The 26,304-nt window shown below is 37.9% G+C and overlaps 4 protein-coding genes across 4 annotated transcripts in view; 2 read left to right on the forward strand and 2 right to left on the reverse strand.

Annotated features, from left to right (window-relative positions):
- b3galt1 (beta-1,3-galactosyltransferase 1) overlaps nucleotides 1-26,304 on the reverse strand; it is a 49,415-nt gene that overhangs the window by 9,833 nt on the left and 13,278 nt on the right. The window lies entirely within an intron of this gene.
- LOC102231301 (histone H2A.V-like) lies at nucleotides 5,693-7,026 on the forward strand. Its single transcript, XM_023337236.1, has one exon. It carries the CDS (start codon nucleotides 6,041-6,043, stop codon nucleotides 6,644-6,646), a length of 606 nt encoding a protein of 201 aa, XP_023193004.1. The 5' UTR covers nucleotides 5,693-6,040; the 3' UTR covers nucleotides 6,647-7,026.
- On the forward strand, nucleotides 8,802-10,175 carry LOC111609331 (histone H2A.V-like). The gene has a single exon (XM_023337237.1). The coding sequence runs from the start codon at nucleotides 9,150-9,152 to the stop codon at nucleotides 9,753-9,755; it is 606 nt and encodes a 201-aa protein (XP_023193005.1). The 5' UTR covers nucleotides 8,802-9,149; the 3' UTR covers nucleotides 9,756-10,175.
- Nucleotides 19,267-21,739, reverse strand: LOC111609330. Its single transcript, XM_023337233.1, has 7 exons — nucleotides 21,578-21,739; nucleotides 21,222-21,306; nucleotides 20,894-21,038; nucleotides 20,580-20,773; nucleotides 20,237-20,381; nucleotides 20,011-20,138; nucleotides 19,267-19,662 (listed from the first exon to the last, which is right to left on the reverse strand). The coding sequence occupies exons 1-7, from the start codon at nucleotides 21,622-21,624 to the stop codon at nucleotides 19,357-19,359; spliced, it is 1,050 nt and encodes a 349-aa protein (XP_023193001.1). The 5' UTR covers nucleotides 21,625-21,739; the 3' UTR covers nucleotides 19,267-19,356.

Genomic DNA, 26,304 nt, shown 5'->3' on the forward strand with positions numbered 1-26,304 from the left:
ATATGGCAACTTCACGAGCCAGCAGAGTAAAAATCAGAATGTGTTTTGTGAGTTTCACAAACTCCTGTAAGACTGTGTTGTTACCTCCCACACACTGTGTTAAACTCATGGGCATTGAAAAAAGCATGCACAATATTTGAGGTTAGAGCTTTTTCTTGCAATGCACCTCAGTCGCAGTAAAACAGAAAGCATCACTTTTTGATGAAGGATGAAATGTTCATCAAACAAATGTTTGTTAAAGTACATTTAGTTTCAGGGAAAGACTCAACATTGGTGCAGTTTAAGTGTTGTTCACGTTTTAATTTTGTGAGTGTAAAAGCATGTGGTACTTTGCAAGTCTGGAAAATGATCTAAAAATTGTTTCTAAAAGAAAAAAAAGATTTCAGGAATGTAAGGTTCTATTTGTTTTTTCTACAACCACATATCCTTTAAAATGGTAGGGCAAGCAGCGGGACAAGTAAATGGGCTTTTTTATTTAAGATCAATTCATCATCTGGTGGTGTTTTTAATGAATGAGTCACAGATAAAAAGAAAAAGAAAGTAAGTATATTTTTGCAACACTGATTAACCGAGATTAGTTGCAATTTTTGGAGAAATTTCCTTAATGTAACAATCTGTTTGACTACATACAATATGTACTCACTATTTATCAATATATATATAAATTGTATTTAAATGATTTTGATTTGGATAAAGCACAACCGGTAGTATACCTTTGAAGAGTGTTCATATAAGTAGTAATAGCATCTAAACATATTAGAGTGAATCTAAGCAGAGGAAGCTGTGTACTTAATTTTAAAAGTTGGAGAATAAAAATGCAATTGATGTTCAGAGACATAAAAATATTAACTGAAGTGAGGGTGTTCAGATGTTAATATGCAGGAGATTAACTGGACAAAATTCCAGCTGTACAAGAAGCAGTCCTCCTATGCCAACCAAACACAGCTCTGGGTAGTGTGTTAAGTGTTGCAAAGATTTCCCTTAAATGTTGGCATCCGTACACAGAATAAATTGGGCCAGGGCTGTCCAGGCATTGGCTCTGGCACACAAAATCTCACACATAATCAGGCCCAGATTAAACCTGATGTATATCCTCATCAGCACCAAAACATTTCACTCCTTTTTCTCTTCTGTAGAAACGCAGCCATATTCATGTGGTAGTCGTTAAAAAATGTGTTATACATGTGATATTTCCCTGCTTCAGCAGTCACTACAAGTCCACCTGCCTGCTGTCAACACACTTGGTGCTCTAGAGGCTGCTGCAACCCTGGGTAACTGTAAACTTCTCATTTAATTTCGCAATCAGTCTATCCCAGTTATTTTTATTGAAGCAAATAGAATAAAAACTAAGTCTTAAAATATTTACAGTGCTCTATTCCATTGTAATATAGAAGTAAGTGAAATAGAAATTACAAGTTATTTGTTCAAACAAATAACTCTTCAATAGAAGAGTGTTTCTAAATATAGTACAATACAGTCTACACTAGACCACCACTAAATCCTCCTCAGTGTTTTCCAAGAAGATAAATTTTAAAATACTCTGTTATCAAAAGTTAAGATCTTTGTTTGTCTCAGGGGGAAGATTGCTCCTGGGATGTGCCGTGCTCTTGTCTTATTTACTCAAATGCAGTTTGTTCTCTCCTTCTTTCCCAGACATCATATCCTGCACACAAAATTCTGCTTGAAAAGGAATTCACAAGTATTGAGTGTTATTTCTGGGTGAAAAATCTCTCATTTTTGAGATACAACAATAGTCAAAGTGCTACACAAGAGAAGATTGATGTGATAAATAATAACATAACATATAAACATAAATAAACCAGGAGAAGAGCATTATCACATAAAATAAACATTCAATAATCCCGGAGGAACCCAACATTTCAAACAAACAAAAGCAGATACAAGAAAATAAGGCAAAAATAAGCTCAATACATCCCACCTATGAACTAAAGCACCAGGTTAATTTGCTTAAATAATGAAACGTGGTGTGTTTTATTACTTAATCACAAGGTTAATTAGACAAAAATTAACCGTCTTTAGTTTTCATGCTATTCCAATGCAAATTTCTTTAGAAGCTTCAGCTTCAGTCTGAATGAAAATGCAGGTTTCTTTATATCTGTGAGGATTTATGTTTTTCTGCGTATTTATTTTAGGTTTCTGTGTTTCTTGAGTCTCTGTGTTGTCCTGTCTTCCCCTTGATTGGACCCAGGTGTGTCTCGTTCCCTGATTACCCTCTGTGTATTTAATCCCACCTGTGTTCCTTGTTCCTCATCGGGTCCTTGTCTTATCTGTCGCGCTGGTCTGTCTAGCTTTCCATTCGTTTACCAGATGCTACCAGTGTTGAGCCTTAGCCTTCCGCTCAGCTGTGCTGCCTGGTTTTTTGGATTTTGCATTTTGGACTTCATTAAAAACATCATTTTTCCTCACACCAACCTGGGTTCTCAGCGTCTGCCTCACCACCTCATACCGCACTTCATGACAATATCCACTTCACAAAACTCCACTTGAGGTATTTCACTCTTTTCTTTGCAATAAGCTCAACAACTTACACTTCTTCAGCTTTTGACCAAATCTTTGAAAAGCAGAAATGTTTGAAAAGGCCTTAGAATGTAAAGATTATCCAGGGTCTTTGAGTTTAACAAAAAAGAAAAAATTACTCAGCCACAGAACAGATATTTAATACTCTGTTAGAGTGAATCAATGCTCCCTACCAAAAATATTTACAGTCAATATTTTCAGTCAGATGCCTTTTGAGTATTTTACAGAACCAAAATAATAACTCAAATCCTTTTTTACTCTAATTTTTTTATTCTCTGATGAAGCAAGACATGTGAAAGAGCCACAGCTGCATTTATCTCTTTTAAAAAGAGAAAAGCATCATGAGGTGTCATCAACAGCACAGAGATAGGCAGAAAGTAGAGATTTAATGAGTGAATGTTTGCAGTGGAACCTCTCCAGCCAACCGTGCCACATCACAGAGCACCAGGTAGTCATTAGAGGGACAGATGGTGCTATGGCTGATTGGACTCTCTGCTAGCCTATTTCACAGTGTTTCTTCTTATATTGCCCTCTGCAGAGGTAGACAGCAGTGTCTGAAATATTACAGGTAAATCAAAACTAAAAGAAAAACAATAATACAGTAAATAAAGGTCATTTTATAAGAAATCCAAGCATTACTGATTATTCTTGGACCAAACGCAAAAAAAATAAATAGGATTTTATGTGGGCGTTAGCTCACAGGAAAAAAAAAAAAAAGGTTGAAAATATCTGCTTCACAACTTGATTTCACCACATGAAATAAAATATCAAGCCTCCTGTATGTTGACAGACATGGAAAGACATACAGCAGAGTCATGTTTTACAGCATCTATTTAGTTTTATTTTAAAACATCTTCAAAACATACCAAATGAGACGGAACGGACGTCGCAGGAACTATGTGAGCTTGATGGGGGAAAGATGACTTATAGGAGGTTGTCACTGCACATTTGGAAGCAAAACAGAGGGAAATATAATGTAGCCCAATTATACCGCTCTAACGTGGGTAAGGGCCCCTGAGTTCCTTAAACTCATTAAGTTACAAATAATAACTATTACACTCTCGTGTTTAAACCTATGTTGAGTTTCACTCACCTTAGAGTAATGATATACTAGTACTTTTCTTTCCTTCTCACCAAATAATATAGATTTGAATAGGAATAATACACTCAAAATACAGTTCTGAATAGATCAAACACACACCTGTATGAGAGTTGAACATATATTAAACACAATAACAAATGCACAAAATGCAAAATGTTTCACTCTTTTGATTTTAGAACCTATATTAATCAATGTGGGCCCACACTTTAATGTTCAGCTAAGCCGGCAATAACTAAGTAAAATATAGTCCCAAAAAAAAAAACCCTTGCAGGCCTGATGTGTCGACGAAACGTGGAACTCCACTCCAAGTGAAGACCCGAACCCTCTCGGCACCTCACCCGTCCTCAGGTCCCCAACCAGTCCGGTAGTCCTGAGGATCCAGGAACACCAGAGAAGTCCAACGCAGATCCAGTTCTCCAGCCCCGCCACAAACTCAGCATAAGCGCAGCTCGCTGGTCCAAGCTCAACTCGTAAAGCTTCCACGACGGAAACCTTAGTTGAATTGTCTGTTAGCTGAGTTAGCTACAATACTCAAAGTCCATTCATTGTGTTAATGAACGTCAATGCGTCAGCGAGCGGTACACCTACGGTACAGTGAGCTCCGGTCTGGAACCGTCACAGCAGTGGCAAAACAGTGTGCAGTGTTGACACACATCAACAAAACTGTCGAGTTGAAAGTCAAATTATGTGCAAAACACTCGTTCTCTAAAACTCTGCCACGTTTCTATTCTTTTGGCGCGGTTCATCCCTCTCCTTTCTGTCTCTTTTTTTTCCCCCTCTCCTCTCCTTCCTGACCCTCAGCCAACCACGGACCAGTCAAGTTCCTTTGCTCTACCCCACTTCCTCTTACAAACATGAGCCCTTTCAAAATAAAATATGGTTAACACTTAATAACAATTTTAACATATTTAAGCAAACATGCTTGATACATTCTAAATTATCACTCCTTCTATGAACTGAACTCATTACAAACACCTTTAGTTTGGACTGGGTTACACCCTCCCCCTTCTAATTGTAGTGTCCTCAACAGACTTGGTTAACACCTGACTAACTGAACAATGGGAAGGGCAGTTTAAACTACATTTTAGCTCTGTATTTTAATGACAACACCCCTGTGAACAATAGTGAGGGGTTGATCACTAGATTTGCCAGGTTCATCATAAGTAAGTCTCACTACTGGTTTAATGGTACGTTTTGGTCTGGAATGTGCATGACTCATCCATCTGTTAGAACTACTTGGACATGGCCTGTCATCTTCACTAGAGACGGGTTCAGGTTCCGACTCAGATGCTGCATCATCACAGGTTAACCTCTCTACAATATGGTCGGCTTTTTGTGAGGGTTCCTCGTCCATTGCAATATGAACCTTAGGCCCTTTTGGTTCACATCTATTGTTGTGTTTTTGGAGTATTCCCTCCAGATAAGTCCGGTATGGTCGGTGTGGTAACTCCCACTCAAAGTCAGATGACTCAGTTGACTCCCCAGATGCCACCTGTACTGAATGATCATTGTTCTATCTCTTAGACTTAGTTCCTCTTTGTGCTCTTGTTGGTAACTTTGGGTGAACGTCTGGAAGATTATCCACTATGGGCATATGCACATAGTCTCCTATAGGCAAAAGGTTGTCTCTGTGCATAGTTTTGATCTTCCCTTTTCCATTCCGTGGCTTCACTTTATACACAGGCAGATTTGGCATCTCCTCCACAACAACACAGGGAATATCACACCAGCGGTTCTCAAGCTTATGTTTCCCTTTAAATCCAAGATTCTTCATCAGAACTTTGTCACCAGGTTCCAGATGATGAAACCCAAGTCTCCTGTCATATGCTTTTTTGTTACGCAGATGTAGTTTGTTGGCTGCTTCAGTTGCCATCTCATAAGCCAGGGGTGTCAAACTCCAGTCCTCGAGGGCCACTGTCCTGCAACTTTTAGATGTGCCTCTGCCGCACCACACCTGAATAGAATAATTAGGTCGTTAGCAAGGCTGGGAGAACTGATCTACACAAGGAGGAGGTAATTAAGACATTTCATTTCAGTGTTTTGTAGCTGTGGCACATCTAAAAACTGCAGGACTGCGGCCCTCGAGGCCTGGAGTTTGACACCTGTGTCATAAGCCCTTTGCAGGTTATCTTTTAACTTTGCAACATAAGAGGAATGCTGATGGTCCCCATCTTCATCCAGAGATGTCCCAAAGCACACATCCACTGGGAGTTTTGCTTCTCGCCCGAACATTAGAAAATATGGAGAAAATCCAGTAGCATCACATTTGGTGCTATTATAAGCGTGCACCAAGTGAACAACATGCTGGCTCCATTGTCTTTTCTTTTCTTGATTCAACGTTCCCAGCATGGATAGCAAAGTCCTATTAAATAGCCCAACGCCGGCGGCACTCTGAGCGCCATGTCGAGCCAAGGAGGAAAGAAAAAGACAACCAAGACGTCCCGGTCCACCAAGGCCGGCGTCATCTTCCCTGTGGGGTGCATGCTGCGCTACTTCAAGAGGGGGCTGCCGAAATATCGCATTGGCGTGGGAGCGCCGGTCTACCTGGCTGCCGTCCTCGAGTACCTGACCGCTGAGATCTTGGAGCTGGCTGGCAATGCAACGAGAGACAGCAAAAAGGGCCGAGTGACGCCGCGACACATCCTGCTGGCCATCGCCAACGACAAGGACAAAGACGGGAACCTGAAAGGCGATGGCCTCTGCTGCTACCTTAAGAAAGAGTCGGTGGCTCTGGCTGTGCGTCTGATTGATGAGTCAGAGGTCAGAGGTTATAAACTCCCTGTGGAAGCAGCTCGCTTTGAGCTAAAGGGTCAGTATGACGCCAGCAAGAAGAAGAAGAAAAGCAAAGATTACAAAAAGAAGATGCACCAGCAACAGAAACAGCTGGACTGGAGGCCCGAGAAGCAAGGAGAACTCAGGAAGAGGCATGAAAAAGTTGTCATCATCAGAAACATGTTTCATTCCAGCGGTGCCTCCATTTTATGTAGCCCAATTATACCGCTCTAACGTGGGTAAGGGCCCCTGAGTTCCTTAAACTCATTAAGTTACAAATAATAACTATTACACTCTCGTGTTTAAACCTATGTTGAGTTTCACTCACCTTAGAGTAATGATATACTAGTACTTTTCTTTCCTTCTCACCAAATAATATAGATTTGAATAGGAATAATACACTCAAAATACAGTTCTGAATAGATCAAACACACACCTGTATGAGAGTTGAACATATATTAAACACAATAACAAATGCACAAAATGCAAAATGTTTCACTCTTTTGATTTTAGAACCTATATTAATCAATGTGGGCCCACACTTTAATGTTCAGCTAAGCCGGCAATAACTAAGTAAAATATAGTCCCAAAAAAAAAAACCCTTGCAGGCCTGATGTGTCGACGAAACGTGGAACTCCACTCCAAGTGAAGACCCGAACCCTCTCGGCACCTCACCCGTCCTCAGGTCCCCAACCAGTCCGGTAGTCCTGAGGATCCAGGAACACCAGAGAAGTCCAACGCAGATCCAGTTCTCCAGCCCCGCCACAAACTCAGCATAAGCGCAGCTCGCTGGTCCAAGCTCAACTCGTAAAGCTTCCACGACGGAAACCTTAGTTGAATTGTCTGTTAGCTGAGTTAGCTACAATACTCAAAGTCCATTCATTGTGTTAATGAACGTCAATGCGTCAGCGAGCGGTACACCTACGGTACAGTGAGCTCCGGTCTGGAACCGTCACAGCAGTGGCAAAACAGTGTGCAGTGTTGACACACATCAACAAAACTGTCGAGTTGAAAGTCAAATTATGTGCAAAACACTCGTTCTCTAAAACTCTGCCACGTTTCTATTCTTTTGGCGCGGTTCATCCCTCTCCTTTCTGTCTCTTTTTTTTCCCCCTCTCCTCTCCTTCCTGACCCTCAGCCAACCACGGACCAGTCAAGTTCCTTTGCTCTACCCCACTTCCTCTTACAAACATGAGCCCTTTCAAAATAAAATATGGTTAACACTTAATAACAATTTTAACATATTTAAGCAAACATGCTTGATACATTCTAAATTATCACTCCTTCTATGAACTGAACTCATTACAAACACCTTTAGTTTGGACTGGGTTACACCCTCCCCCTTCTAATTGTAGTGTCCTCAACAGACTTGGTTAACACCTGACTAACTGAACAATGGGAAGGGCAGTTTAAACTACATTTTAGCTCTGTATTTTAATGACAACACCCCTGTGAACAATAGTGAGGGGTTGATCACTAGATTTGCCAGGTTCATCATAAGTAAGTCTCACTACTGGTTTAATGGTACGTTTTGGTCTGGAATGTGCATGACTCATCCATCTGTTAGAACTACTTGGACATGGCCTGTCATCTTCACTAGAGACGGGTTCAGGTTCCGACTCAGATGCTGCATCATCACAGGTTAACCTCTCTACAATATGGTCGGCTTTTTGTGAGGGTTCCTCGTCCATTGCAATATGAACCTTAGGCCCTTTTGGTTCACATCTATTGTTGTGTTTTTGGAGTATTCCCTCCAGATAAGTCCGGTATGGTCGGTGTGGTAACTCCCACTCAAAGTCAGATGACTCAGTTGACTCCCCAGATGCCACCTGTACTGAATGATCATTGTTCTATCTCTTAGACTTAGTTCCTCTTTGTGCTCTTGTTGGTAACTTTGGGTGAACGTCTGGAAGATTATCCACTATGGGCATATGCACATAGTCTCCTATAGGCAAAAGGTTGTCTCTGTGCATAGTTTTGATCTTCCCTTTTCCATTCCGTGGCTTCACTTTATACACAGGCAGATTTGGCATCTCCTCCACAACAACACAGGGAATATCACACCAGCGGTTCTCAAGCTTATGTTTCCCTTTAAATCCAAGATTCTTCATCAGAACTTTGTCACCAGGTTCCAGATGATGAAACCCAAGTCTCCTGTCATATGCTTTTTTGTTACGCAGATGTAGTTTGTTGGCTGCTTCAGTTGCCATCTCATAAGCCAGGGGTGTCAAACTCCAGTCCTCGAGGGCCACTGTCCTGCAACTTTTAGATGTGCCTCTGCCGCACCACACCTGAATAGAATAATTAGGTCGTTAGCAAGGCTGGGAGAACTGATCTACACAAGGAGGAGGTAATTAAGACATTTCATTTCAGTGTTTTGTAGCTGTGGCACATCTAAAAACTGCAGGACTGCGGCCCTCGAGGCCTGGAGTTTGACACCTGTGTCATAAGCCCTTTGCAGGTTATCTTTTAACTTTGCAACATAAGAGGAATGCTGATGGTCCCCATCTTCATCCAGAGATGTCCCAAAGCACACATCCACTGGGAGTTTTGCTTCTCGCCCGAACATTAGAAAATATGGAGAAAATCCAGTAGCATCACATTTGGTGCTATTATAAGCGTGCACCAAGTGAACAACATGCTGGCTCCATTGTCTTTTCTTTTCTTGATTCAACGTTCCCAGCATGGATAGCAAAGTCCTATTAAATAGCCCAACGCCGGCGGCACTCTGAGCGCCATGTCGAGCCAAGGAGGAAAGAAAAAGACAACCAAGACGTCCCGGTCCACCAAGGCCGGCGTCATCTTCCCTGTGGGGTGCATGCTGCGCTACTTCAAGAGGGGGCTGCCGAAATATCGCATTGGCGTGGGAGCGCCGGTCTACCTGGCTGCCGTCCTCGAGTACCTGACCGCTGAGATCTTGGAGCTGGCTGGCAATGCAACGAGAGACAGCAAAAAGGGCCGAGTGACGCCGCGACACATCCTGCTGGCCATCGCCAACGACAAGGACAAAGACGGGAACCTGAAAGGCGATGGCCTCTGCTGCTACCTTAAGAAAGAGTCGGTGGCTCTGGCTGTGCGTCTGATTGATGAGTCAGAGGTCAGAGGTTATAAACTCCCTGTGGAAGCAGCTCGCTTTGAGCTAAAGGGTCAGTATGACGCCAGCAAGAAGAAGAAGAAAAGCAAAGATTACAAAAAGAAGATGCACCAGCAACAGAAACAGCTGGACTGGAGGCCCGAGAAGCAAGGAGAACTCAGGAAGAGGCATGAAAAAGTTGTCATCATCAGAAACATGTTTCATTCCAGCGGTGCCTCCATTTTATGTAGCCCAATTATACCGCTCTAACGTGGGTAAGGGCCCCTGAGTTCCTTAAACTCATTAAGTTACAAATAATAACTATTACACTCTCGTGTTTAAACCTATGTTGAGTTTCACTCACCTTAGAGTAATGATATACTAGTACTTTTCTTTCCTTCTCACCAAATAATATAGATTTGAATAGGAATAATACACTCAAAATACAGTTCTGAATAGATCAAACACACACCTGTATGAGAGTTGAACATATATTAAACACAATAACAAATGCACAAAATGCAAAATGTTTCACTCTTTTGATTTTAGAACCTATATTAATCAATGTGGGCCCACACTTTAATGTTCAGCTAAGCCGGCAATAACTAAGTAAAATATAGTCCCAAAAAAAAAAAACCCTTGCAGGCCTGATGTGTTGACGAAACGTGGAACTCCACTCCAAGTGAAGACCCGAACCCTCTCGGCACCACCAACTGAACTCATTACAAACACCTTTAGTTTGGACTGGGTTACAATAATAATAATAAAAAGTCTTTCTATCCAAGGCATGGCCTTCCAAGTTACTGCATCTTAATCGAGCCATCTTCTTATTAAAGCTAAAAAAACAAAACAACTTCCTGGACTTTAACACAAGCAGAGTGAAATGAATCTATATATCCGAGCTAATTTCTAAGGACCTCTCTGAGTGTTTTAAAAGAAATTTGCGAGAATGTGAGGCAAATAAAGCAGGACATTTCCTCATCTTTTTGTGTTTCCTTGTTATGAATCAACTTTTCAATAATGTAGTAAGCAGAGTGAGTCATTCATGCCAGACGCTCCATGTTTTTGAGAATCTTATGATGATTCACAGCAGGTTGTTTTTATGGGTGAAACAGCAGTGAATCTTTATGGTGGGCTTCCTGCTGCCAGTATTTAGTGATGCCCTTTCTGTAATATTAGCTGCTGGCCCATCAGCCCTTGAAGCACAGCAAAATTTTCCTGCTAGCAGTTTGTGACTCACACAGTTTGACACAAGTGAAGGGCTACTGGCTGTAAAAGTTCGATGTTCACTTTATCCACAATCTCAAAGGTCTGTAATATTACTGTCTGTTCTGTTCTGCAGAGGCCAACCTCTCTCTGTTTTCTTCTCCATCATGTTTTCTGCTACTCCTACCATACAGACATCGTTTGATTAATTAATCCTTACAACAGAAATGTCTTTTCTCCTTTTAATTAGCACAGAATTTTAATCCATTTACGGGATTAATTTGTACTGTAGATACAAATAATACTAAAAATGTTTTTATTACCTTGACTTATTCCTTTTTTCTTTCATCAAGAAATTGATATGCATGCCATCACTTACGCACGATAAACTTCAAAGTTCTCTGACTTTTAGGCAAGCAAAAAACTTCTAAATCCATTCTTTGAACATCTACATTGGTTGCAATTACTGTTGCAAGACACTGAGCTGTTTGTCCATTCTCCCTTACAAGATAGAGCAGGCTCATTCTTATTGAACACAAATGTCAATTTTTAACTCTTGGCAATGATTCTTAATTGCATTTAGGACTGAATAGCTAACCTGTAGAGACGTGACAAAGTCCTGCTGAAACTGAATCTTCACCCTGTATTATAGCTTTTGCAACCTCCTAACAGGTTTTCCTTCAGGATTCACTCACAATTTAGTTAAACAAATTATTACTGTCTAAACAACCTTAAACATTTTTTTTTCTTGCTATAATCCATATTATAAATTCTGCACATAGTCACAAGACAACAGTAGCCTGTCATCTTACTAGTAACTTAAGCTAATCTGAATATTTACAAGCCACCTGTTGATAGACCAACATGAGTTCCCTACTGTCTTTCAACCACTTTGAAAGGCTTTTTTATTCCTATTACATCTTTGTCCTTCTCCCTCTTCCGTTTTGTGCCCCTGAGAGCTTTCTTTTCTGCCTCCCCATATTTAGCTCCTTGTCATCAGATGACAACATGATTCGAATGAAAAATAATACTAATAAAAAAACAGGCCCAGCACGTCCTCGAAGGGGCATGCACTGGAGCAACTTTAATGTGTGTGTGGGAGAGTGATAGGAGTGGAGGTAAAGGAGCGGAGGGCTGCCTAATCAGTGGTGTGCCTCTTTGTTATTGATCACATTATGTAGAGACATAAACAGACATGTTTGTGTGTGTTATTTCTAGATGACAGGAAATGTCATCTAGAAATAAGTTTTCCACCATCGCTTTAGCGCCCACTTTAGTGCTAAGCCCTTATGCATCGCACAAAGCGCATACCACTTTTAACATGACAGTGTTAGTTTTCAGCCTCACATAGGGTCTTGAATGAATGCCAGAAGGCTTAGTTAGGGTCTCATTGGACCAAAGCACTGCCTTTCACACGTTTGCTGAGCTCCCTGTATTAACTGTGGCTAAATGCTAATAGGACTTTGGAGTTTTGCTGTGTTTAAGCAAAACCTTGGGATATTGTCAGAGAGCTTGAAGCCGAACTGTCCACATTGGTGCCATGGCAAAACTGCAGATCATGGAGATCTGGCATGCCCAGCTCATGTGAAACCCCTTGTGATTTTTATCTGGGAAAGGTGCTATATTCATACTATTTATTTACTTATTTAGTTACTACATCAGGCAGGCAGCATAATAGTGATTGTCTAACTGCTCTTTCTGACTGAAGAAGCTGCTAGTTGCGCCCTTGCTCTGGTTGATGGCAAAACAATCTTAGAAGGCAGCTGGAAAAAAAAAATCCTTGACCTCCACATCAGTGAATACAGAATTATCACAGAATCAACAGGCTTATTTGCTGTGCTTCCAGTGAAATAAGTGTGTGTATTTCTTTCAAATGGTCTGGTAGAGGCAGAAACCATAAAGCAGTTTTTATCTGGAGTGAAAGGGGATTTAACTGAATAATGTGAGGAGGTCAGAGAATTTTTTTTCACCTCTCATTTACTGATAGAATGACATCGTTTCAGGTCTACCACATCAAGAGTCCTACTTTCCTACAGAGACATATAGCAGAATAGTTTACAGTTAATGAAATATGTTGCTAGAACTGCAGAATTTATCGTGCTGTCTGTTCCCACAAATTTAAAAAAAAATAGTAGACTGTGTGCTTGTCTCAAATTAAACATGTTATTGTTGCAGAAAATATTAGAACGTAAGGACACATTTGATGCAAACACTATCTTGACCAAGCAACTTGGCTCAATAATAACAACTACCAAGATTATGTACCAGGGGAAGTAAATGTATATTTTAGTTGGAGGTGGCGTAGGAAGTGTCAAAGTGCAGCTTGAACCTCTGGAGTGCTCAGAATAAATAAATATCAAATAAGCTTATTTGGACTATCTTGTTGTATATGGGTTGAGGTCACATATCATTACATGAAATATGGAGCTGCTGGGTCTCCCTGAACTACCACTGCCAAGTTCACTACAGCTACAGGTAATAAGAGCAAAAAATATGACCAAACTAAAGAAGTGACAAGAATGTTTAAGTAAAACTTTGCTTCAGAAAACCACTGAACAGCCATTTCTGCATTTCACATATACCTGAATAAAACTATGAACATGAACTGTGGTGCTGTACTGCAGTTGTGTCAATAAATGTGCAAACCATAACAATGTCTCTAGTATTTTGGCAGTCTTTCAGAAAATATTACTGACAGTAGCAAAGCTTTCTTTGTCTTTCATGGTTTGTGGTTGGGTGAATTGGTTTGTTATCAATCACTTCTATTTGCTCTTTTTCAATCTTAATGACAACATAAACTATTTGAATAAAACTAATAAAAAAATTTACATAATCTACCTGATATTGCGCTTGCGTAGAATGGCAATAATAAATCTTCGTACAAAAAGCCAGAGACTTTCTGAGCCCCTGGCAGACTCTGTCTGTTTCATTCAGTGTTGTACTGACATCGCTGAATTTTGAGCCATGAGAAAAGCAAAAATAATTGGTGAAGAATCTGCAGGAGAAGGTAGTTTAACTTTATAAACATAAAGCATTTACTAGTTTGTTTTTTGAAGCACACAAAAGGGTCTAATAACCTCACAGCACAGTAACAAAGCAGCAGCACAATTGCAGAATTTAAATGTGTAGTTACTTTTTAATGTGAATGTACTTTATCCTTATGCTAAACACACATTTGAATGTGCAATTGCAATTAGATTTTAGCAAAAAATTCATGTGTTTGGTGTCAAAGTTGTAACTGAATCCCTATTGCACACGAGGTGCCTCGAGCTGTTCCCTTAAAAACATCTAGAGAAACTGGCTTTCCTCATCACATTGTTATGACCTGATCATTAAGACGCTGCTGCATGCAAGCCTTAAATGGCTCAGCGCTGTGTGCCAGACGTCATGAATGAACAACTAATTGTAACAGCAGCAGACTGTTTTACAGAGGACAAATTGGCTTGTCATAGCAACACCACACAAATTGCTCTGTGTGCTGGTTGAGTAGATACGTGATAAAAAATGACAAAATCTGCCTCAAAAGCAGTCGACTGTATGCATGACTTCTTTCAACAGAAGTGTGGCATTAAATCTGAAGTTTGTTCTGGCTTTTAAGAAAAGGTCAAGCGATTTTAGCTTTCTGAAGCTGAAGGCTGAATGCACAATGCTGCATTCACACAAATACTCCCACACAGAATTGCTTTCAAAGTTCGTGGGTCAATCGTCCAGATGGGCACTGAACTGGAAATGACCTGGATCATTTTAAGTCCAGCAGCAAAATGAACCACAAGCTTCCCAGCTCGATACGAAATGGTAGCCAAGCCACAGCAGCTGCCTTATTGGCCAATCATTAACAGATGAGTTCTCTAAAAAATAGCGTCCTACAAAAAAGCACTTTTATGAAGCACATGTTTTTGCTATGAATTTACTGATTTAAATAAAAATTTCACTCAGTAAGAAGGGAAGACAATGTGACAAACTAAATGTAATCTTGTTGGCACCAAGGGAAAGTCTGCTTCATCCAGTCAAAATTCAGAGCAGTTGTCCAGAGACAATTTTAGAGCACCTGAACTTCACTTATAACATTTCATTTTCCACTCAGACTTCCCAATTTCCTATAATGTCTTAAATACTAATATCTGGTAGAATAACTTTTGTGTCACTGTACTAGAGTGACCTGAAATCCAATGGAATCTATGGCATTGTGAGTTTATAGTCCATGGATAATTATCACAATGCCAACACTTTTGCCGTAAACATTTTATTTATTGGTCTTTTGTTAAATTTCATTTATCAAGTAACTAAATTGTGGGTTCTCCATATAAAAATAAACAAAATAATATACTTTCAGAGTTTGTGGGTCAAAATAATTATTACAAATCTCACTTTGTAATAAATGTATAAAACATGAGTTTAAAATATGAGTTTGAATTCTGGTAATAAAATGAGTTGTCAATCAAATTCTAATACACTGAGATGTTCCCACATAGAGAAATTACTTAACTGTGCAAATTGGCAAACAAAATCTGTTTTTCTTAACCTTAACAGATACCTTTCAATATAACCCTAATATAGCCAGATACCAAGAAGCTTTAGGATATATGTACACATTTGACACAGGAAGTAATTATGCTTCCATTATATACAGTTGCTCATTTTTGCTCATCACTAATGCACTCCAAAGATTTGTCTGCTTCAGAAACATATGGTCACAGTTAATGTAAATAGCCCAAGCATGGCCCTGCTCCCCCTACAGTCTTCACCCCCAAAGCAAAATCAGCATTAATGAGGAATCATTATGCAGAAGAGTCTTGCACTTGTCTCATTATCTAACAGGCAGCAGCAGCCCTGTCGACCCCAAAGACACCTACATCCCAGTCTTAATATAATCTTCCACTTCTTCAGACATGAACCTACAAGCCTTTAAGTAGGCCACTTCAGTCTCATGTGTCCTGTTGACCACAGTTACATCTGTGACATCCTGCACTCCAAGTACACAACTGCATAAAGAGAGGCACTGTGCATACAGATCGTGATGTCCTTCTGCACACCTGCACAAACACACACTGACCACCCTGCAATGTTTTTGTTCTTTTTTTCCATATGCACCCACTCGCTACACAGAACACCACGGACACAAGTTTCTTTGGCGGTAGCACTTTTGCTGCTCTAAAAGCACAGGTTCTCTTCGATTTACTGACCTCTTTCCTCTTCCTTCCAACAGTCTGTCATGAAATATACATTTGCATTCAATAAGTTGGGGCTCTGAGTCAACACAAAGAGTAGAAGGAACAGTCTGCCTCTGCTGCCATTTCCAGATGTCAAAACTGGCTTGATCTTGCTTCGAGCCTTTCTACAGCCTTTGTATATCAAGCAAATTTAGGTAGTAGGGTGGGGATGAAATACTCCCCCAGTTTTACTGGTTCACACATATATATATATCTATATCTATATATATATATATATATAGATATAGATATATATATGTAGATGCGCTAACTGCTAAAACTAGATGCTAGTTTGTCAATAATCTTTTAAAAGAGTAAAATTCTATTTTGCAGTGACTCATCTCTTCCTTACGCAATATGAAAAAGCAATAAATACTCAATGTAGGACAGATAACATAAGATACTTTCCGTGCTGTCTTCTTAGATTGTAGCTGATGAATAGAAATTAGCATTAGATAAAATATGTATCAGAATTAAATAATTAAAAAAATGGCTGCAAAACTCTGATTGGTGTGTGTGTATCAACAGCAGCCATGATTTCCACAGTTTTCAATCACACAAAAGTTGATATTTTGCAAAAAGACTAATTGCTAACTAGTTGTTTTCAGATTGATGTGAAGCAGACACAACTATAATGTAATGGCAACACCCAATAGCAGTCAACACTAGTTTGTTAATTTCTGCAACTTTCTACTCAAGCCTGGATCTGTAAACCTTTTCAATGAAATGATTTACAAAAATCAGCTGAGGTTTTCAGTGCAAAATCAAAATTAGTCACCCAAAACTTGTGGCCTGAGCCAGCCCTTAACTTGAAGTAACAATAATACTGAAGAAAACAGTTAGCCTATTAACGTTAAACAGTTGAACACGTTTAGCAGCACTTGATATACAGTTGGTCCATCCATAATTTCTTTTTATATAGGCAATCCCTTTCACTTTCAGTTTTTACTTCTGTGAATATAACCTCTTCTTTCATTGACATAACTGACACCAAAAAGAAATGCATTACATTTTTATATATGAGAGGTTCAAAAAAATTGTTTAACTAACTCTGACTCAACAAAGTAAATTTAGAGTACATCCATCATATGATTGGATTACTGCCAAGAGGGATAACATAGAGAAGCTAACTACTTCCCATTAATCGGATGCCAGTACTTCAAGTTAAGAGAAATGTGGATTTATGTTGGGAATGAAAAATGATGCTGCTGGCTTGTGTGCCTAAGACAAAGCACAGATCCACCTCAGGACTCGTGTGCTGCAGAAATAAATACTTGCAATCCAAATTAAAATACAATTACATGAGACAATGTGCATATGTATTTACATTGCAGTTTTCATACACATTACTTTCTTCTATCCATGGCTTTATGTTGTTTTGGGAAAGGAAAACTAAACATTCTTTTTACCTGAAGAAACGGGCAGATATTTCTTTTAATATGCCAATTTAGAAGAGCATCCCATCAGAAATAGCTAACTAATTTATCTGTACAGATGAATTAGAATTTCATTAGTTTCTTAAAGCTGCATTAAACTATTCAACACTGCTTTGTGCTCTTTCATTTCCATCCACATTTTAGTTTGATTAAAACTAATTTAAGATACCTAACTTTTAATATTGAAAGTTTTAATGTTGCTAAAAAACTCAATAAGATAAAACATGAAAAACCAAATGTAGTTGAAACAGAATAATTATAGCATACTTGAACTGTTCAAAAAACATTTATGTGTGAAGTAGTTAAAATACAAAAGCACCATCCCCAAAGAATAACAAGCCCACACAAGATATTTATATGTAGTTAAATAAAGAAAGGTAAAGTGCATTCAGGCAGTGAATAATAATGAAGTAAGATGTAAAAAGCAAATCTTAAATCTTTTCTGAAATATTGCAAACCTGAAGGTAAATATGATGTTTCTGTAGAATATGTCAGAATGATAAATGGTGTTTCTTTTCATGCTATCTCAACAGAAATGATGTAGAGTGTTATTATCCAAATTGAAACTACTTAAGGACAAGAAGCAAAATGTGCTTCTGAAGTCATATGGGATTTTCTCTCATTTTAAGTTCATAATTAAATGTGCTAGTGAAATTAATTATTCAAAACTATTAACCCTAGGTACATCTCTAAAAAAGAGAAAACTGGATTGTTTGGTGCAAAATATTTTTGAATGTTCCATTAACCACAAAAAGGCTTTAATAAGGTAAAAAGTGTAATATGCAATAGAAGAACCTTTTAACAATCTTGCTTTAACCAGTCAATCTATAAACATTTTTGTTATAAAGTGTCCTAATAGCATTGCATCATGTCAGATGCTTGACCTGTCACATTTCAGTGGATGTAACATCCATTATTTCTAAAAACAGTGCACTTCAATCACTTTCCCTTATATGATACAGCCAACAACATCAATCCTAGCTGTTCAGGTCAGGAAACAGACCATCAGTCGAAAGATAGATCAATGCATGTCGTGTCTCTGTTTGTACCAGTAGCCAAAAAAAAAAAAAAAAAAAAAAAAAACAGTCCTCCAGAAAAGAGTTTAGGACTCAGAAACGTTTAGGACTCTTTTCTGGAGGAAATTTTGACAAGATAGATTTACAAACAAAGGGTCAGTGTATTGGGGAGAAAGTCACAATGCCTCCAGCTACCCTGCCCCTCTCATGTCTCGCTGAAGCAGCAGCAACCTCCCAGCATCTCTTGCACAGAGTAAAGTGTTTGCTGACATTTTCAGAAATGAGGAGGTCAGTAAAAGTTCATTTTCAGGTACTTCTTTTTTTACATTGGTGAATTATTAAACAGTTATTCTGGCTTTTCCCCTGTCTCTTAACCTCTTTTGGTACTAACAACAAAGCAAGTCTCATCTAACACCACTGGAAGTGGAATCTCCTACACAGTAAAAACTGCTGGGTTGAAAATAACCCAATACGTAACCCAGCGCTGGGTCATATATGGACCGACCCAACGCTGGGTTGTTTTAACTCAACTGGGTTGGGTTGAGGGTTTGACCCAGCACATTGGGTCATAGCTGCAACCTAAAGCTTGGGTTAAATTGACCACTGCCCAAAGTTAAAATGACTCAATATTGGGTTGAAATTTATTACCCATTAAAAGGGTCATTTTACCACCATATTTTTATTTTTAATTTTTTTTTCCTTTTCTACTTTAAAATTCACTATAAAAATTTAACTAAAAACATTCAGATTAGCTCAAAATAACTTTTATTTGCAAATGTTATACATTCCAACATACATGAAATTTTTAATACAGACATGTAAAAGTTACATATAAACAATTGATTAAATCTGCACCCTTTTTTAACTTTATTGGTGTACACAACGAAATATTTTCATCAAAAGAGTTTGAAGGAAATGTAAAAAAAAATAGTAACATAGTAACAAAGAAGGTTTTTCAATCAGAACATTTAAAACTTATTTAAGGGTTATTGAAGAATTGCATTTATTCTTCCATGGCCTCCAACTGTGCCCTCATTAATTTTATCGGGGGTGACTCGTTTCCTGGGATTTCATATATCACAGTTTGGAGAAAATCCCAAATCTGGATACACGACTTCGGATAACTCACATCAAAAACAAAGAATGATTTGAAACAGCCATCAACGGCCCCCAAAAGAGATGGATATTCCAAAGCAGTTCCATTTATGACGACAAATGCTTGGGAACAACAATACCTGTCCCCAAGCATGAGAACACGTGGATGCTCTGTTGCTGTACTTCCAAGATATTCCACCATATTTGTCCCAATCTGGTGTGTGGAAAAAGCAGAAAGGAAGCCATTAGTCATTTAAAGGTAAGGAGGAACATTCCCCACTAATACTTTTTGACTAATTCTTATATGATTTTTGTTTGATACATTATCAAAAGACCCTTGCATTTGAAGTTTACATATACTATACTATATAAAAAGACATATTTTTGGTCAACGCTGTCTCGTGTTATATGACATTAAAATTCTTATTTCACGTCAATTAGGACTTGGTAAATTCCAGATTAATGACAGGGAGAACAGTGAGGGAAAAAAAGCATATTTGTTTTAAACTTCTGGTTTCAACTACATTTAAACAGCAAAGAACTCATTCTGACATGAACTTACTGGCTGGACATCAATGAAGGCTTGCTGGACTTCAAGGTTGCTGGGTCTGACCACCTTTCGCCCAACTCTGTAGGGAACAGCAGGGAGGAGTTTTGGCAGCAGCTGCAGTGCCACGTCACCTTGTTTGTCTGTCAAAGCAAAACTCAGATTAAAATGCTACACAATCAAAAAAGAGCCACAGGAGAAAAAAATTAGTTCAGAAAATGTTCCTTTTGAGCTTCAATACCTTGTGGAAGCAACTCAATCTCAGGCAGAAGACCGCTCTCCTCCTTCTTCCCCATGCGAATGACCTTTGATGAGAACAAGGTGTTCCAGTTCTCTGTCAGTTTTCCACAAGACTGTGGATATAAAACGGCAAAGTCCTGCAAAATCTAACAATCAGAAAAGACAAAAATACAAATCAAATGTAAAAGTGAAATGAACTATTACATTCAACCTTTCATGGATGCTACAAATGTATGTTCTGGGTAGTTTGACATTTTGAGTTTGATTGTAATTGTACATTTTCACATGGTATTGCAGTTTATTGTTTAACATTTAACTGATCTCAATATGAGGTATAACCTCACCATCCCTGGTGTGTCCAACAAACGTGGGAACTCTGCAAAAATCTGCTGCATTGGGATTGTCCCACTTGAGCGGATCCATCCTGCGCGATATACTGCAGTTTCCCGCATGTATTGGACAACCTGGTCTGCGGGCCAGAAGTTATTTTTTAGCCATTCTGTCATCTGGATGGCACGCTCAGCACTGATGGTTGGTTCTGTGGGGAAAAAAATATTACAGGAATTAAAAGAAAAAAAAAGTGAGGTAATTCACAGCAATAAGAGCTTAGATTGCTGCTCAAAACAATAGGGCTTGGAAAAAGTCTATGTGCTAGTACCAGGCAAACTTGATCTTTTTGGTGGAGCTTCTGGGGCTGAAAGCATCTTCTTCCTTGGTTGATGCCTTTTCCTTACATTACGGAGACGCTCCTCCAGAAAGCCAGTTGCTGGCCTGTGTTGTCTTCCGCAGGTAAACCAGGCGTCCTGAACATTTTTAACAAAAGAAATATAAAAGTTAAATGTTAGCCTTTCTGTTTTAATGTCCAAATTTTTTATTAAACCTACAACTCAAAGCTCAAACACCAAGTTACAATGATATTTAATGCTAACCATTGTGCAAGTTGTTGAAGTACTTGTGTGCTAGTTCTCTGAAGTGTGAAAACTTACATATCCTGTGCCATGGCTGTCTCTTAAACATGGAAACTGGTCCACAATCGAAGATGCCAGAATTGCTTTAGTGTCTGAAGATGGGCTGGAAACAAAAAAAATTACACTCAGTAAGACAGGCAAGTAAAATATTTTATTTTAATTAGTTATTGTAAGATTAAAACATAGAGCAGAAACCTTAAAACACAAACAATTTCCAAAAAATCCAGTTTTTATTAGCCCAACACATACTTTAAGACTTCTTACTGGAGAAATTTTACTTAGGTGAGCACTGCACAATGCCGTTAATGTTCTGACCAAGAGCAAAATGTTACAAAAACAACCTAATTGATCCAGTTTTTACAAGAAATACTCACTTTTCTCCATATTGATCCATCAGGTGTGACACAAGTGTTCTGACCATGCACCGTCTTTCACGAATGGATATATGCTGATTTCCATCAAGACTGATAACCACAGGTCTACCTTCAGGGGAGGCACTGAGGATCTCACGGATGTTCTACAGATAAATAGTGAAAAATAAAATCGCTATCTCTCCCTCCCACACCCTCACCTTTTTTTTAAACCAAATTGGATAAATTATCTTTGAATTAAATGAATTATTTCAAAAACATTACCCTATCAACGAAGATGATAGGTTAAATCAAATAATTAAATTAAAGTTACATAAATTTAATTTAAAAAATCTGTAGTATATGAAGAATACAATAACCCTATAAACTTTAAAAAATATTATGCCATGATATTGTAACTTACCATGTTTTATTTGAATTGAGAAATCCAGTGTTGTCTGATCAGGTCACAGTCCAGTTGAAAATGGAGGTTTGTGAAGAGGGCAATGGAGTTTTACCCAATTGGTTGGGTCAAACTGTTTTTGACCCAACCAATTGGGTAAAGTGTTGAGTCAACTGAACCTGAAACCTAACAGAATCAGTTAAGTGGAGTTCATTAAAACAAAAAAAAAAAAGTCAACCCAACCGCTGGGTCACTACTTTTGAACCAATATTGGGTCAAAGTAACCCAACATATGACCCAGCATCTCTTACCCAGAAGTTGGGTTATGAAAATAACCCAGCATTTTTTACTGTGTATTTGTCTCTGTTTTTATTTTTGTTTTTTAGTAGCTGCTTTAAGCTAACTTATTGGTAATTCACCAACTTTAAGTGGATTCCTCCAACATGCAGCTTAGCACTGTCGAAACAAAGTCACATCGTGCAGATATAAGCTTGAAGTGACAGGCAGTGATGAGTGAAATTGAACTGCAGAATAATTACTGTAGTAGATCCATCTTACTTACTGTCTATAATTTCGTCTTGTCAGTTTTACTGATGACGAACATTCAAAAAATGAGGGACGGTAGAGAAAATATTCAAGAGGCAGCAGAAATGCAGCAAAAACATACCTAGTCAGATCTAAAGGCACTGAAGTGTTACTGACATTATGAAACATATCTGTGTACAGACTGTGGCAAATAGGAAATAGAGGGTGGGTGCAGCAATGTGTAAATCAAAGATTAAATAAAGCTTTTCAAGCAACTTTTTTTTTATCTCAGTCAGAATGATTGGTGACACATTTGCCTAAAGTTTCTTTACTTGTGTTTAGTCTTTGCCCAGAAAACAAAATAAATGTCATCCAGAATCAGTTAAGCTATTAAAATTTTATTATTTATTATTATTTTAAAAATGTCTCTTGATACATTGTTGCATTTCACACAAATATTGTTTTTGCACACTTTGGTATAATGCTATCTTGTAGCAAATGCATCTTGTCTACCCTATTATTTCTCTCCATGTTGCGATTAAGGCATGTAATCTAAAAAAAAAAATCATCACCTGTGTCAAAGTGACTTTAAAAATACTAATGTTCCCTTTAATATTGTTATTATAAATGCATGATATTCCTAGCGCTGTGATGAAAGCAAGCCACAACTCTGTAAAGGATGCATTTGACTAACAATACTGACCACACATATGTATTTCAAATTGAACACCAGAATAAATGACGTCCAGTTGTTTTTGAACAAATTAAATTTAATCTACCTCTGACATCTTATTCTCCAAGCCAATGCCATTAAAAAAATAAAAATACTTAAGGAACCTAAAGTACTCTGCGCTCTGATCATTCAGAAAATGTATATTGATTCCCCATTTACTTCACATTGTGCCCAGCGCTATTTTGAAATTCATATCATACATTGTATTGTGCTTTCTGTTGAGACCTGAATGAGTCTACATTTTTCTAATGGGATAAATATTATGGATCATCTATTTTCATAATTATTTACAGAAACTTAATGCATGTTTAATTAAATGTTCTGAATGTCTTTGAGGATAACACGATTTATATTCACCTACTGCAACAGTGTTATAGAAAGATTAGATGGCATCTGGTAAGAGAACACTAATTTCAGGATTTAGAAATTTTATAATTGATTTGAAAAAAAAAAAAAAGACTTGTGAGCAACTTTAATATATCTGTATAAGAAATGATAATGTTCTTAACACTCAAAAGGCATAAACACTGTGGTCATAACAAACACAACAACAACACACCCTTTATCCATGTAACCTGAAACATAACCTGTCAACAAAGCAATTAAGAAGGTACTCTTCTTGAAAACCAATTACTGCACAGACCGAAGGATTATAATCTTTGGGCACATGGACGCAGAGTAATTAACCTTTATCTTTCAACCTGTCCCAGCTGTCAGACATCATTGTTGATGTGACACTCAAAGAAAATGATGACCTGAAGCAAATGGGAACATGTAAAAGCACTTAGTCAGCTTTGCCTTACATTTACCCTTAAAAGAAACCAACATTGATTCCAGGTCAGCACATGCACTGTTATCCACTCTATTTCATACTCAGACATTGTTTACACAGCTTGTTGAAAATAAATCTTTTTCAATGAGAGATTCAACTTCCTCCTCTGAAAGCTTGTGTGTTCAGTAAGCTCATAGATTTTTGTGTCCTCAGGTCTATTGCACAGTGTTACCATATAACCTGAGAGAGAAAAAAAGAAACATGGCTAATGAGAAAGCTGTGGAAGGTGAACACCATTCACTTCCTACCCTAAAGTCCTGTGGATGCACTTATTATAGATAAGCAGAGCCTTTATAAGTAGCTGCTTGAAATCACCCACCAAAAGAGGGGTTGTTGTGCTATGGCTATCATTGTAACACACTAAAAACACTGCAGTGCAGCCTTATATTAATTTATCTTCTGTCCAATTATTTTTGCACCTTATAAGAAAGTGCCAGATTTCTTTTCTCAAGCAAGAAATGTCCTTTTTACCTAAAATCGAATTTCAATTAGTCTTTTCTCTATTCTTAAAAAAGACACAAGGGATAGAGTGTGTAAATAGAAAGCATGGATGCGTCTTTTTTGATAGGCTTTTGTGTATATCATGCATGTTAGACTTGTTCTCTACATGATTTTTTAATATTTCATGATAATTTAAGTGCACTGTTTTATTGGCTAATCTCTTTAATTACGGAGGTTCCCAACTAGATGAAATGACCAACAATACATATCGGCTGGCATAAAAGACATTAATATTCTCTAAAAGAACAATCAGTGCTCCTACTTATCAGTACTTATAGAACAGGAAATCCTAGATCACCCTTAACGATCTTTAATCACAATATTATTATTCAACTTTTATGATAGCACTAAAAAGATACACATAAAAAGATACAAGGTCTTGCAAGTTACATTTTACACTTAAAAATTCATTTATTTCATACTAATAACTTCATAGTAAAACGAAAGGACAGCCCATCTAGATTCTTGTATTTTTTTGTATGTGTGAAAGGTTTTGGAGTTTACTTTCTGTAGAGTTTAATTTCATGCTTGTGTAATAAATAATAACATGGTTGAGTGTACTGTTTATAGTGTTTTACGAGTGAAATCTAAATAACCTCAATCTGGTACAAACTAGATTATTTTAAAACTTTAAAACTGAGTTTACTCTCTCAATGTAAAAAGACTGCATGAGTTTATTAACTAAATTAGATTTCTGTTAAATATTTTTCATTTGTTGTCATTTGAGTGTAGCAGAGTCACATAATATTTCAGTATAAGTCTCGTGGCAACAAAATAAACTTTTCCTCTTTCCTCACATTTTTCTTCACTTATTAATTATTGGAAGGATATTAGAATGTCTTTGGCATGAACAACAGTGACAGGGTCCTTTGTGTATTCTTGAAAATGATTTATGTGAGAAAATAACATCAACCTGTACCACAGACAGATTTTATCTGTTTGCCCTTTCAAGGGGATTAAATGTAGCATCCTCAAGTTTTCTCAAATATATGAATGTTTTTACATGCTAATGTCCTCAGTATGTAAATGAACAATTCTTTGATCTGTCAAAGCTGTTTTTTTTCCTGCCGCCTGCAGTAAGTAACTTGGCTGCAGAAATTACTTTTTGCTTCTCCTCAGGCTGGTCAGGCAATTTTGCACCACAACAGATGTAAAGCTATATTTATTTTCAAAAAATATTCTTTTTACAAAAAGCTTGTTTTTGCCGGGAGTAAAAAACAGTCCTATTTTTCCTCTGTACCAACCTCTTTTGTTTGCTTTAACCTTAAAATAGCTCACTTCCCTTTAAGCATTCCATCTCAGAGGAGGCAATGAATACGGTTTTACTATTATTCTTATTATAGGAGAAGAGATGACGTCACACATTTGTCTGAGATAGAAGTTATTGTAAAATGGGGTAACAGTATTTTAAAACAAAGATAAAAAATTTAACAGTTTTAGCATTCAGCGCGTCTAGTGTTGCTAGCATTGCTAAAATAGCAGTAAAGTACAGGGGGTTGTCTATAGCAGTGGTTCTCAAACTTTTTTCAGTGATGTACCCCCTTAAAAATATATTTTTAGTCAAGTACCCCCTGACACGGGCAAAACATTTTTGGAATAAAAAAGAGGTACAGTGCTGTAAAATCACTGTCTGATTTATTAAAGCCAAACAACTTATATCAGTGAACCTGACAAATACATCCATATTGCAAACATTGCATGGTTAAACAAAAAAGAAAAACAGAAGACGGTGACCACCAGGAAGGTATAAAACCAGT

Source organism: Xiphophorus maculatus, chromosome 7 (genome assembly GCF_002775205.1).
Source record: "Xiphophorus maculatus strain JP 163 A chromosome 7, X_maculatus-5.0-male, whole genome shotgun sequence".
Classification (NCBI taxonomy): Eukaryota; Metazoa; Chordata; class Actinopteri; order Cyprinodontiformes; family Poeciliidae; genus Xiphophorus; species Xiphophorus maculatus.

Coding starts and splice junctions, on each gene's coding strand:
- LOC111609330 (XM_023337233.1), bottom strand. CDS start 21,624: ATGGTCAGAACACTTGTGTCACACCTGATGGATCAATATGGAGAAAA. Junction 21,307..21,577: donor ATGGATCAATATGGAGAAAA/GTGAGTATTTCT, acceptor TTTTGTTTCCAG/CCCATCTTCAGACACTAAAG. Junction 20,139..20,236: donor GATTGAGTTGCTTCCACAAG/GTATTGAAGCTC, acceptor TTGCTTTGACAG/ACAAACAAGGTGACGTGGCA.
- LOC102231301 (XM_023337236.1), top strand. CDS start 6,041: ATGTCGAGCCAAGGAGGAAAGAAAAAGACAACCAAGACGTCCCGGTCC.
- LOC111609331 (XM_023337237.1), top strand. CDS start 9,150: ATGTCGAGCCAAGGAGGAAAGAAAAAGACAACCAAGACGTCCCGGTCC.